The sequence below is a fragment of the Garra rufa genome, chromosome 11, assembly GCF_049309525.1.
Source record: "Garra rufa chromosome 11, GarRuf1.0, whole genome shotgun sequence".
Lineage (NCBI taxonomy): Eukaryota > Metazoa > Chordata > Actinopteri > Cypriniformes > Cyprinidae > Garra > Garra rufa.
The window spans coordinates 27,512,487-27,527,901 of NC_133371.1; the positions used below are offsets into that span (position 1 = coordinate 27,512,487).

Consider the following 15,415-nt stretch of genomic DNA (forward strand, 5'->3'; position numbering starts at 1 on the left):
TTTATATAAATAAATTCCCTGTGTGATGAAATAGTTTCAAATGCCAGCTTGGAATTTAAAGATATTTATATTAAAGTCATTAAAGTTTACAGTAACATTTCCATTTTACAAAATCAGGATGTATTTTGGATTTGGTTATTATTATTTTTTTAAACAGTTCCCTGTGTGATGAAATTTCATATGCACGTTATTTGTTTGGAGGCTATCCAGGACCGGCTTTGGAAATAACGATGTCCAGTGACAAGGTAGAGTATGTTGTATGACTTTATAAAGTATGAAAACCTTTTGTGAAGCCTGCCGTAAAGCAAGTCGCATTTGTAGTCTCATTTGAACTACAAAACCGCGACCCGACGACCCAAACTTACATAGTGCTGTTCTGGCCGATAGAGGGTCGCAAAGCGAATACGAAAGTGCCGTTTCACCCTGTTATGAGTTGATGAACCACTGACATGAGTTCGGAAACATTATTTTAAGGTAAAAACAACTCTTTAGTGTTGACAATTCCGCTTCCAACCTGTAGAGGGAGCTTTGAGGGTAAAGTTACTTAGTGTTGCTTTAATAAAATCAATTTCATATTTAAATGCTGTCTTGGAATTTAAAGATACTGATATTAAAGTAATTAAATATAAACATTTGTAGAACTTACATTAATAAAAAAATACATATACAAAAAACAGTTATATTTCTAAGATTTTTTTTTATAAAAAAAAATGTGGAAAATCTGGTATTTTGGAATAGGTTTTAAATTATTTATTTTATTTTAACAATTCCCTGTGATGAAATTTCATATTCAAATACTGTCTTTAAATTTAAATGCATTATTACTGTTACATTTCTATTATTATTTTATTATGATTATTATTTTTTTTTACAAAAAAAAAAAAAGGAAAATCAGCATTTTGGATTAGGTTTTAAATTCATTTTTTATTTTTATTTGAACGATTCCCAGTGTGATAATTTCATATTCAAATGCAGTCTTGGAATTTGAAGATATTGACATTATGATTAAATCTGTAGAAAAAAAATAATATTAAAAGATTACTGTTATATTTCTATGATTTTTATATTTTTATGAAAGTTAAAAATCAGTAGGTATTTTGGAATAGGTCATAAATTCATTTTTTATTTTTATTTTACCAATTCATTTTAAAGGTATTTTACATTTAAGTCATATCATATTTACAGATTTTAAAATTAACCTTACATTAAATGCATACAATTATAGCAAATGAAATTATAACAAAAGATAACATTACCACGTAAGTATTATATATGTATTTATTTGGTTACGTTCACATTACTGTTTTCTGTGTTTTTTGTTTGTTTTCATGTGAAAAAAACATTTATATTCAATTATTAAAATATAATATATAATAATAAAATATACAATAAAATAAATAATAATATAAAAAAAACATACAAATTTGCTCCCAATAAAATGTTCTAAATAATTTAAAAAGAATCTTAATTAAATATTTAACCACAATAATAAATGTTTCATTTTTAGTTCCAGATTTTCGATACATCTTTTTGTTTATCCAGGCAAATCTTGTAAAACACTTCTTTGATGTTTGATACTCAGTCATACCAAAGACCGGACATACTGCCAAATAACGAAAAAAAACAAAACTGAATCAGAGTATAGAATATTCCTCAAAACCTTATTACTACCTTCGTCCAGCAGCTTATTGGACAACAATGACCTCCAAATACGCAGCAGCACCCCAATCTTTCATTGTCCATTTCAAACGCGTCCTTATTTGGAGATCCCAACCATTGGCTAGAAGGACTGTCAATCAGCTTCCGTGGTCCCGCCCCCTTGCTCAAATATCAAGCGGTGAATGGTCAACAGTCGGGCTGCTACTGTCTGCTCGTAACCACAGCGACTTAATCTGGACCTGGATGCGTGCTGGAGGAACCTGTTCGCGATAACAGAAAATAAACCGCTCGCTCGAACATCTGCGGCGTTCATGTCATCGGTTAAAGATGCTGTCGGCTTCGGTTAGCGCGCTTCACCTGGGCGACCGGAGAGTTTGGTCGATGTGACATTGCTTGAGCTTTTTGTTCTGGTCCCGGACGCAGACCAGCGATCGTGCTTTGAGAAGATGTTGAGTCGGCTCATGAGTGGCAGCGTCAGAAACCTGGAGCGAGAATTCTTGTGCACCGTCAGACTGCTGGATGATACGGAGTATACCTGCACCATTCAGGTCAGTCTCACCAGCGGCACCTGTGCTGCCGAAAAACAGCCATCAGCAGACCTTTTGTTGCAGGCTCCGAGAAGCGTGCGCAGTGGGTTTTAATAGCAGGTGCCAGCAGCATCCCCCCTAAAAACCAGCTCCTTAAGAAAAGCCCGCAACGCTCTTAGCTTGGAAAAGCAGTTTTGTTTTTGGATGGAGTGGGCTTGTTCTGCCTTGATGTGCTGGATTCCCATCAATCAGAACACCACACTCAAGTGCTGCTGCTGCTATACTGGAATGTAAATGTTGTAGTTAGCATCTGGTTTGTTTATTTAAATGGCTTTGCCTGTTTTAAAGCAATTTCTTCTTTGTAAGCTTTGTTAGAGCAACCTCAAATGTGTTTGGAGCCATAATGGGTGAGTTCAAGATGTTTAGAAGCATCTAGTTGGTGTGAAGGAACAGTGCACCCAAATCTAAAAAGCCTGTCATTATTTACAGACACAAAAGAAGATGTTAATGACAGCTTCTGAGGCTTTTGTGCACCATGGATGACAGATTGGATGTCTGAGAGCAGTCTGTAGTAAACACGTCAGGACAGACTTCCGAGAATCAATTTATTCAGTGCACGTGTCCCCTTTACAGTTTATTATCATAGTATTGGAAATGCTCCATAAGCAGGAAAGTGTTGTATGGATTCTGGCATGATGTCAACACTACACATCCATTAATAATGTACGCTTTGGTCTCCAAAACTGCCCCTTGGGCACTTGTAAATCAAGCAGTTTAGCAGAGCAGCATGGATGGCTGGCTGCTAAGCACTGGCTGTACAGGAGTGTGTGAAATCCGGCAGATTATGGGAGGTCTGTTACTCCGCGATGAAGGGAGGGTTACATCATAAACACTGCAACCAAGCCTAACTATTTCTCAATGCAGTGTTGAAAGTAATTTTCCCGTTTTATTTTATTATTATTTTTAATTTAAACATTACTCACATTTGTAAATATCGTTATTTTTAACATCCACACATAATATTTTAGCAAAAGGTTTAGTTTATCACCCTGCTTTCCCTGAGGGAAATACTAATTGTTAAGTTCCTTATTTATTCAATGAACTTCTTTTTTTACAGTTTTTACAGATATTTTGCACAGTTGACATTGTGATTTGGTGCGTTTTGGTAAAATTACGCTGTAGACTATTAAATTAAAGGGATAGTTTCCCAAAAAATGAAACATGTATATTACTTTCTTCTTTCAGATGGCTACAATCAAAGTTATATCCTGGCTCTTCTAAGCTTTATAATGGCAGTGAATGGCTGTTGAGATTTTGAAGTCTAATAAAGTGCATCTATCCATCGTAAAAAGTACTCCGCACGGCTCCAGGGTGTTAATAAAGGCCTTCTGAAGTGAATCGATGAGTTTGTGTAAGAAAAATATCCATATCTAAAACTTTACAAACCATAATCTCTAACCATTTCTTTTACAGAAAATGTGGGAAATCAGCAGGTCATATTCAAACGCAGTCTTGGAATTTAAAGATATTGATAAGTCATTAAATATTAATATATTTGTAGAACTTGCATAAATACAGAACAAAATTAATATTAAAAGATTACAGTTATATTTCTATGATTCCTTTTTTTTCTTGACCAAAAATGTGGAAATCAGTAGGTATTTTGGATTGGGTCATAAATTAATTTTTAATATTTGTTAACAATTCATATTTACAGGTATTTTAAATTTAAGTCATATCACTTTTACAGATTTTAAAATTAAGCTTATATGAAAAAAAAACAACAACAGAAAATAGATAAAATTAAGTAGATTTTTCTCAAAAATCCAGCGTTGAAAGTAATTTTCCCTTTTTCTTTCTTTTTTTTATTTAAACATTACTCACATTTGTAAATAGCATTATTTTTTACATCCACACATAATACTTTAGAAGAAGGTTTAGTTTATCACCCTGCTTTCCCTGAGGGAAATACTAATTGTTTTTCACAGTTTAATTTCTTTATTTGATTAACCTTTTTTTCAGTTTTTATACAGAGACTTTTCACAGCTGACATTGTGATTTGGGGCGTTTTGGTGGGAATAAAGATTCTTTGTAAAATTCTGCTAAATATTAAATGGATGGTTTACACAAAAATGAAAGACTTTCTTCTTTCAGATGAATACAATCAGAGTGTAATAAAAATATCCTGGCTCTTCTAAGCTTTATAATGGCAGTGAATGGCTGTTGAGATTTTGAAGTCCAATAAAGTGCATCAATTCGTCATAAAAAACTCCACACGGCTCCAGGGGGTTAATAAAGGCTTTTTGAAGCTTGCTTTATGAACTCTAATCTCTATCTTTTTTTTTTTTTTTTAATAAAATGTGAAAAAGGAGGCATTTTGGATTGGGTCATATATTAGTTTTTTATTTTTATTTGAACAATCCCCTTTGTTATAAAACTATTTCCATGTGTGAGAATTTCATGTTCAAATGCAGTCTTGGAACTTTAAAGTCATTATATATTAATATATTTGTAGAACTTGCAAAAATACAGAACAAAATTAATATTAAAACTAAAAGAGAAGAGTTATATTTCTATGATTTATTTATTTATTATTATTATTATTATTTTATTTTATTTTTTACAAAAAATATGAGAGATCATGAGGTATTTTGGATTAGGTCATAAATTAATTTTACCAGTTTATATTTACAGGTATTTTAAATTTAAGTCATACCACTTTTACAGATTTTAAAATAAAGCTTATATGAAACTTAAAAAAAAAGCTATTATATTAAAGCTGTAGTTCACCTAAAAATTAAAATTACAGCATTATTTACTCACCCTCAACCCATCAGGTGTATATGGCTTTCTTCTTTCAGACAAATGCAATTGGAGTTATATAAAAAAAATGTCATGGCTCTTCTTAGCTTTATAATGGAAGTGAATGGGTGTTTAAATTTTAAAGCCCAATAAAATGCATCCATCCATCATAAAAAGTTCTCCACGTAGCTCCGGGGGGTTAATAAAGGCCATCTATAGCAAATAATCATATTTAAAACTTTATAAACCGTAATCTCATGCGCATGTTCACGAGAAAGTGGCATTTTTAAGCAGAAATTTAAGACTTTAACTAACTGTTGTTGCCTCAAACAGAGATTTATTTTTTTTTTTTAAATATTCCAAGACACACGCATACAGCTGAGTGCAGTTTGGCATTTTTTCTTGTGTTCAGCTGTTTGTCTTTCTTTGAGGATGCCTTTGTTTCATGTGCAGCTTGAATTGAAACGGGAGCCCACAGATCGCTTTCCATTACAGTCAATCTGAGAGCATCCTATTTCTCAGCCCTCAGAAGTCTGAGAGGACTGTGGTTTTTAGACGACACGCACTCCCTCAGGGCTTTCATATGGTTTCGACACATCAAGACAATCATTGTGTGTTCGAAACGATTAGAAAAAGGGGAAAAAAGAGAGGAATTTTTCAGGAACTACCTGAGTGAAGACATTATACTGTCTTTATGAGGAAGAAGTGTTTGTTTCATTGCCACAATTCCACTTGTTTTGACCTGTTGATATTTAAAAGCCTGTTGGATGGTTTTACAGTAGCAGCACAAAATGTTTTGAATTAAATGGAAGAGAATATGTTGGAATGTGTTTGAGTTGTTGTGATGATATTGCTGAGTAATCATATTCTGACAGTACAAGCACTTACGAGTATGATAGGACATTTTCTTGGCTTACAGTGAAATATCTGAAAGGAATCCTGTGTCGAAGACTTTATTATCTGGCTGATTATAAGTTGTTGAAATTTGTCAATATTGACAGAATAACCACACTTGATGATACAATATATAGATCTGCACTTTAAAGCTGTTATTATACGTTTGTGCTACAAAATATTTTACATTTACATTTAGGCATTTAGCAGTTGATTTTATCCAAATAAGTAAGTGCCATGAGTCTTGGTTAGTTTAATGCAGCAGACCTTTTATAATAAAAAGAAAATGAGTCGAAGGAATATAAAAAGAACATACTATATAAAATGGAATAGAAAAAGAATAGAGCATGCTAGTGTTAGGGGTAGTTTTTTGTATATTAAATAAAAAGAAAACAAGTTGATAAAAAAGAAAAAGAATAGAGAACACTAGTGTTAGAGGGTAGTTTTTTATAATAGATAAAAAGAAAACAAGTAAATAGAATAGAAATATATATTTTTTAATAATAAATATAAATAAAACAAGTAAATAGCTTAGAAAAAGAATAGAGAACGCTAGTGTTACAGGGTAGTTTTTTTAATAAAAATAAAACAAGTAAATAGAATCTAAATATAGATCATTTTTATAATAAAAAGAAAACAAGTGAATACAATAGAAAATGAATAGAGAATGCTATTGTTAGTGGGTAGTTTTTTATAATAAATAAAAAGAAAAAGGTAATAGAGAGTGCTTGTGTTAGAGGGTCATTTTTTAAGAAAAGACACTCCATTCCACTGAGATTTTGGGCTTTTTGGTGTTTCACAAAGTGTTTTTTTCAGACTAGTGGAAAAAAACACCCGAAAGTCTTTCTTTTACAGCACTTTATTTGTCAGTAGTCAAAAGAGTTCAATTACAATACATTTTTTAAAAGGCCGTTTTCTCAAAATGAGTTTTTTCTCCTACACTGAGCCAAAAATCTCCACTTCAGTAGCACTTACACACACCAAACTTTACATTTTTATTCCTGTCTAGATTCTGAGGGTTTTTACAGAGGGATTTGTTCATATATAATTAGCTTGATTTTATACAACATTTTATTCCCCCAAAAATGGTAAAAAAAATACATTGTTTTCTGTCTGTTCCAAGTTTTTTCTGATTTACGGAGTGACAAAATGAGAGACCCAAAATTCCATCTAAAGACATTTGACTCTAATGTGTCAAAAATATTGAAACTGTCAAGAATTTTGAAACTGACTTTAAAAGTGTTTAGATTTTTATACTAGAAATATATGCAAATTAGCACACAATTGCATATTTAAACCTAACATTTTAGAAAACTTGTAATAATTGTTTTTTTCAATTACCAATGTAATTTCCAGCAATGACTGTATGACTTTGAGGTCAATTTGAATTTGAAGATCAGGGTCAATTTAACTTCTGAAATGTACTTCAGCAAGTTAAATTCACATGTTTTACTGTATAAAGTAAGGTAACCAGTCAACAGGATTTTACTTTAGCATATAACCTTTTCGTATAGAAATTGCATTTTCTTTTTACACAATAATGATTTTTGGTTAGATTTTTTTTTCTCAATTGGCCATTTAACTTATTTAACAAGTGCACTGTTCTCAAATATTTTAAATAAATATTGGATATAACATATATATTTTGAATAAAAATTAAAGTGATTTCTCTATTTTATCTATTTAAGACTAAGAAAGTGATCCCAGTTCTGCACATAAACGTATAGCACAATGTAGTCTAAAAACATAGCAGAATTTTTGTCTGTTTCGCTGCGCAATAATACCTGCAGACTGCAGCTAATAGAAATGCTTCTCTATCTGTGTGCATCCTCCTGCTCCTCACAGCTCAGATCGTGAAACCAGACTGCAGTTTTTGTAATTCATTATAACAAACAAAGTGTAACGATGATGTAAATAATAGATTCAGTATGCTCAGTTTGTGAGATCGTGATGAACTAAGACAAGTGACAGTTTTTATGATTTATAAAGGGAGTTTGCAAAAGTGAAATTGAATTTACGCAACAATTTTATACATTTTTGACTTTATACAAAAGTGATACATTTTAGGAACAAAGAGTTTGACTTGCTGCCACTTACTGGCAGATTCAGTTTCATTTTTAAAATATTAATTGAGTCATTTAAATAATTTATTTCTATATTCAAACTTTAAATTTAAAACATGAATCTCGTAACACTGTTATTATAAAATGCATTAATGCCATTTCTGAATCTTGTCAAAAAGTCCTAAAATATATAAACATTCCTTAAAGGGGTCATCGGATGCCCATTTTCCACAAGTTCATATGATTCTTTAGGGTTTTAATGAAAAGTCTATACTATACTTTGGTTAAAAATTCTCAATAGTAGTGTAAAAAAAACACCCTTTTACCTTGTCAATCAGCTCTGCAAAATTTCAGCTCATTTTATTGTAGGGTCCCTTTAAATGCAAATGAGCTCTGTATTCCGGCGTAATAGTCAAGGAAGTTTGCTGCCGTAACATGGCCGAAGCAGGCGCAGTAATATCACGCAGCACATGTGCAAATGCTAACCTGGCTGGGAACTAATTTCAGGCGCTGTGTGATATTACTCCGCCTGCTGCATCCATTTTACAGCAGCATCTTTGACTATTACGCTGGAATGGGAGTGTAGTTCCTAATCTTATCAACCTACATACATTTTCCGCCGGTATTAGTACACGATATAACTACAGAAGAGTCAAGTTTTAAATAGGACAAATACCGTCATTTTTGAACTCGATGCTATTGGTCTAATAGGATTCAATGATCTATGCTAAGCTATGCTAAAAGTGATATCGCCAGAACAGGAGAACGGCTGAATTGATTTCAAAACAGTAAAACTCAACTTATTAACTCGGGGGGAGTTGGAGAATGAGCCTATTTCCAAAAAAAGTGGAGTGTTTCTTTAATGTTGTTATAAATAATAAATGGCTTTATAATAAATACAACCGAAAGGACTCCCCCCAGTGAATTTTGGCCATTTCCACCACTGTGTGTATATCAGATTTGCTCTCATTAAATTCTAAATATGTTGTTATTATATAACTCATTATTGTGCTTTCTAGAAATGAGTATGGGCATCAGCACTACTCTAAAGTAAATGATGAAAGTTATTCTGTGGTATTTGTGAGTGTTAATTGTAGCCGGGCTGTGCGTGTCTGTAGAGAGTGCCAGGCAGGGAGGTGAGCAGCAGGGCTGATATGGAGCTGGAGTCAGTCCAGTGCAGCCAGCAGCAGGTGTGCCGTGTGCAGCAGTGCTGTGTTGTTTGGCACGGTGACGTAATGGAGGAGAGACTGTGACAGAGCAGCATGCCAGCTTTTTTTTCCCCTCTCTCTCTCTCTCTCTGGCCAGGGAATAATTCAAACTCACTAGTTTGGGCAGCAGAGGTTGAGAGTGCACAGTCATTGTTTAACGTCCTTTCTGCCCTCCGCTGGTCCTTATGTAGTGGTTTCGGGCCTGCCAGCTCGGCCTCCGGGTTCCAGGACACCTAGTCCGGGGAAGGAGCAAGTGAAAGGCGGAACTAGGTCACCCTTTTATTCTCTCTCTCACTCCCTGCCTCTTTACCCCAAATATCTTGTTCCCACTATGCTGAGATTCAGTCCCTCCAGGAAGTGCTTTCATCACCAGCAGATAGTTTCCTTTAAAACTCCCCAGTGGCTTCAGACCTGCTTGTGAATTGGCCTAGCTTGTGTGTTTCGTTTGACAATCTGCAAACACCGTGTTCATGTGTCATAGCAGCTAGGTGGAAAATTGGTTCACTTAACATGTCGCTAATATGCTTTTCAAATGTTTCGATGTTTCCATGCGGGGATGATTTGGAAACTGAAGGTGTTCTATTTGGAAGTCTGTATGATGCAGTTAAATGTGTTAAGCGTAGCACATTGCAGCGAATGTGAAATTCAGAAATGCTGACTATGCAAACTTTGTAATGTGTTTATTTATGTTACACATTCACTTGACTCGGGCTGCATTTAAAGGGATAGTTCACTTGAAAATGTATGAAATGTACTCGTTCTTATATCTTTCTTAAAGAGATAGTTCACCCAAAAATGTAAAATTCTGTCATTAATTACTTACCCTCATGTCATTCCAAACCTGTCTTTCGTTCATCTTCTATAAGAATGTTTCCATACAGTGAAAATGAATGGTGGTGGTGTTGAATTTCAAAACTAACAATAAAACACATTACAAGTGCCTTAATAATGACATTCTTGCACTACGTTCCAAGTAAGACAATATTGGAAAAAATAAAATAAAATAAATAAAGCAGAAAAATGGGAAAGTGCAAATTCCAGAAAACGTGGCTGGAGGATGAACAATTTAGGGCATGGTTGGTCAAAATGGAGAAGAATTTTGTAACGTTTGTAAGAGGGTGTTTAATTTGGGTTATAATATACATGCATTCATACACAGGCGTGTTAGTTACTGTATTGGTTGCGTATGGCATTAAAAATGTTAGAAATGGCATTAAAAAGGGCATTAAAAGGCATTAAATAAGATTTGAAAATCATGCAGAAACCCTGTGCATATTTTTCTCTTATGTATGAAACAGAAAATTTAACCAGATGGCATGAATAGCTATTTGGAAATAATTATTTTCAGGAAAAAAAGGTTATGACTGATTAAAACATTTTTTTTAGTGTACAAGGGTTTAAAATGATTTTTCCGCTTAGATTTTTTATATGCCTTATTTCAACTGTTTTTGTATTGTGATTATTATTAAACAAAATAAAATAAAAAATATAGCAATTTTGCAAATAAAAGTGTTTGGTTAAAAGTAGCTTTTTTATTTAACAGTATAACTGTAAACTTTCAGTACTAATATAGCCATCTTTATTTATTTTCAAACATTAAAACATTGTTTTAGCTGGATTACATTAAAACTTGACATGTACAAAAATGGGATTTATTCAGGGTAGATGCCATATTTAATTTGTTCTCAAATGATAACTGGGATGTTAGAAATAAACCTGATTTTTATTCAGTAGGTTGTGTTGTTGTATACTGGCCATGCTTATTATTCAGCTGTGGCAAAATTGAAAATATAAAAGTAAAACATTTTAAATTTAAAAGAATTCCTAAGTTTCTAATGACAAAAAATATTTTTTTCACTAATTCTGAAAACTAGCAACATATGACTTTGTCTTTTATATTTTCAGTAATTTGTATAAATGTCTGAAAATATAAGTTCCTGATGACAAAAAAGTGCACTAATTGTGAAAATTTGCCGTATATAAATGACTATATAAATGTCTGAAAATATGAAAGTTTAAAAATTAAAATGTAAAAGAATTCTTGATGACAAAAAATGTTTTTGTGCACTAATTGTGAAAATGAGCTGTATTTAAATGACTTTGTCCTTTATAATTTCACTCATTTGTAAAAATGACTGAAAAAAAAGTGCATTAATTGTGAGTGATGTATATAACAACTTTGTCCTTTATGATATAAAAGTAAAAAAATGAATAAATGTAAATTTATAAGAATTCCTGATGACCAAAAAAACCTTGAAAATTAGCCATATGTGACCCTGGACCACAAAACCAGTCATAAGGTTAAATTTGACAAATCTGAGAGATATACATCATATGAAAGCTCAGTAAATAAGCTTTCTATTGATGTATAGTTTGTTAGGATAAGACAATATTTGACTGAGATACATCTATTTGAATATCTGGAATATAAGGGTGCAAAAAAATCAAAATACTGAGAAAATCTCCTTTAAAGTTGTCCAAATTAAGTTCTTAGCAATGCATATTACTAATCAAAAATTACATTTTGATAGGTTTACAGTAGGAATTTTACAAAAAGTCTTAATGTAACATGATCTTTACTTAATTTCCTAATGATTTTTGACATAAAAGAAAAATCAATAATTTTGACCCATACAATGTATTTTTGGCTATTGCTACAAATATACCCCAGCGACTTAAGACTGGTTTTGTGGTCCAGGGTCGCATATATAAATGACTCTGTCCTTTTCAACTTCTATGCCTTTAGTGTCATATGGTCCTTTAGAAGTCATTCTAATATTCTGATTTACTGATCAAAAAACATTTATTATTATTATGTTGAAAACAGCCAAATATATATTTTTCAGGTTTATTTGATGAACAGAAAGTTCAGAAGAAAAGCATTTATCTGAAATAGATTAGTAACATTATAAATGTCTTTATCATCACGTTTGATCAATTTAAAGCATCTTTCTAAATAAAAGTATTAATTTCTATACTTTCTTAAAAACACTAAAGACTGGAATAAGTTACATTTTAAAATATATTCAAATAGTAAAAAGCAAAAATATTTCAGTTATACTACTTTTGCTTTATTTCAGATAAAATAAATGCAGGCTTGGTGAGCAGAAGAGACTTGTTTGAAAAACAAACAAAAAATTACTTTGTGCACTAATTGTGAATATTAGCTGTATATAAATGACTTTGTCTTTTATTTTCATACTTCTATCTTATATTAATTGTGATACTGTAAATTACTTCAGATCTCCTCAGTGGAAAACAAATGAAAGCAGACCTGCATCAGTCTTTCACTTAAAGTTTGCGATGACTAGCATGACCCTAGAAGTTCAGCCGGTATGAATTATGTATGGTCTCTCTATATCCGAGGGAAGAGCGAGTTCTCATCATAAGATGCCCTTGCAGAGGCAATTTGAATTTTACTGAGGCTGCAGCACTTTGCGTCCCTCTCCCTCGCTGTTGTTCTCTGTGATTGCAGGCAATTTACAAGCTTCTCACATCTACAGGTCACAGTGAAAAAGTGCACAGACAACTACGGCTAGGCTGCTGTTAACAGTGGGAACATGATGAGAGTGTGTTTGTATGAGTGGGTTGATGGGGAACGAAAGAAAAAGAGTATCGCAAATTAGCACACACATGTAATTGTCCTCGAAACACAAACACAAATAATGGAGTATTTGTGCCATGAAGAATATAGGTGTTTTTCAATTGCTTTCTTGGTGGACTTTCCGGCTTCCTATGAGGACATGTGGGCATCTCTGCTTATCACTTCTTGTGTTTTGTACCCCGGAACTCTAATTAGCACTAATTGCAAGTGCACTCAACCGTGCTGAAGATGCATCTCCGAAACCCATTGCCATATCGCTCTTTCTAACCATGAAATGTGTTGAGGAAATGTTTTCGACATGCGTTCTTGCATTTTAGAGGGAAAAGGAATTGTGTGTCAGCCATTTGCAGCTGAACATGCTGTGTTATTTCTAGGTGAATGATCCCATGGTGTAAAACATGAGTGTGTTTGGGATGCAAACAGCAAGTACTCTCCTCTAGAATCACTCAAGCACAATTAGAGAGATTTTACAGAGGCTGTGAAGAAAATCAGGGAATTGTCTCTGATCCCAAATGCATGTATGGGTTTTTTCCCGCTTTTTTTGTTCCTAAGTGGATGTAACTATTTTTTTTATTCCTTGGCTTGTATTATATTATTGAATTTTGTTCATAAAGGACACATTAAATATACTATTAAGGAGTTTACAATATTTGAGCTTTTTATGTGTCAAAGCAGCACTTTTTTTTTTTAGCAATGTTATACATATTATATAATATATTATTAATACTGAATATTTAACATGCTGACTGTATGTATTTTATTTTTTTATTTAAAAAAATTGAAGAACTTTTATGTAATTGCAATATAATACATGACAATAATCATAAAATAATAATTAATTATAATGAAGTTTAGTTTTATAATAAAATAACAAAATAGGCATATATTCTATTTTATATTCTATGAATTTTCTACTCTGTTCTGTTATTAATACTGAATATTTGACATATTTTATGTATTTTTATTCTGATTAAAAAAAGAACTTTACAATATAATTGTAATGTAATTACAATATAATACACAACAATAATATTTAATCATAAAATAATTATAAATCATAAAGTTTAGTTTGTATATAAAACTAAACTTCATTATGATGTATTATTATTTACATTTTTAATTATTTTATTATATATTATAAAATAATAAAATATTATTGTAATTGTTATATTTTGTTATTAGTACTAAATATTTTACATATTTACTGTATGTATTTTATTTTTGATTATATATTGTATGTAATTACAATATACATGACAATAATATTTAATCATAAAATAATAAATCATAATGAAGTTTAGTTTTAAATAATACAACTAATAAAGCATATATTATATATTATATTATATTATATTATATTATATTATTAATACTAAATATTTCACGTATTTACTGAATGTATTTTATTTTTATTAAAAAAATGTAAATAACTTTTTTGTAAGTACAATATAATACATGACAATAATATTTAATCATTAAATAATAATACATCATAATAAAGTGTAGTTTGTATAATGAAAATAATACAATAGGCTATATTATTGTATTGTATTATATTATATTATATTGTATTTGTTACATTATATTATATTATATTAAATTATATTACATGTTTATACTGAATATTTTACATATTTTCTTTATGTATTTTTTTTTACTGTAAAGAATTTTATGTAAAAACGATATAATAAATGAAAACAATATATAATCCTAAAATAAAATAAAAAATAATGAGGTTTAGTTTATAATAAAAATAATAAAATAAGCCATGCCACTCATATGACTTTTCTCTATGGTCACAAAATAATTTTCATACAGCAAAAATGCTCACTGATCACTGACTGTCAAGTTCACTTGGCTTTTTGTGATATTTATTGTATTGTATTTTTTTTTTTTTGGGCGGTGTCATACTTGGTTGCCCTTTCCATATCAAATCAGTTTGGTCCAAAATCATGCTACCCATAACACAACACGAAATATATTTTGAAAGCTGTTATTCCATTGCAACACATTTAAAAAGTCTCAAAGAGAAATAACTTGATGCCGGAAAATTATCGCAGCATGCCTAGTTAAGACAGCAGAAATAAAGTTTAACCAGCCCAAATTATGTAATAAGACAGATCAACATATCACACTCTCTGCTAAACCATTTCTTTAAACCCACCAATTTGTTCTGCCTTAGAGTAAATAAGCAGACATCACCAAGCCCTTTTTCAGCAATTCATGCCATTTTCCTCTGCTTTCAAGCAGCAACTGCTTCTGATGATTGTGATCGTGTTTCTAAAATGGGTTTAAGCCCTGATTTACCGCCGCTGGTTCTGCTCTCTTTGGCCTCCTCCTCCTCCACGTCGGAAATCATCTTATGAGGGGATGATGAATGAAATTAATGGCTCTATAATCTCTCGCTGTTTTGAAAAACAGCGTGTGTGAGTATGTGTGTCGGCTGCTTTAATGATTCCAGCCTGCCATGCCTATAGCGTGTGTGCGTGCGTGTGTGTGTGTGTGTGTGTGTGTGTGTGTGTGTGTGTGTGAAGCATATATTTCTGTGCATGTGGGAGGTTGAAGAGGACTTGAGTGAAGAAATCTCACTCATAATAATCCCTGGCCCTTTAAGGAGCTTTATTTCCAACAGATCAGGCTAAAAGTGGGATGTGTCTT

General features: G+C 31.9%; 1 protein-coding gene across 1 annotated transcript in view; it reads left to right on the forward strand.

The window, feature by feature from the left end:
- The first annotated feature begins 1,915 nt into the window (after nt 1-1,915).
- Nucleotides 1,916-15,415, forward strand: part of frmd5a (FERM domain containing 5a) — a 161,882-nt gene continuing 148,382 nt past the window's right edge. The window contains exon 1 of the mRNA XM_073850104.1: nt 1,916-2,207. Within this exon, the coding sequence (XP_073706205.1) occupies nt 2,106-2,207 (102 nt within the window). The 5' untranslated portion in view covers nt 1,916-2,105. The remainder of the gene's footprint in view (nt 2,208-15,415) is intronic.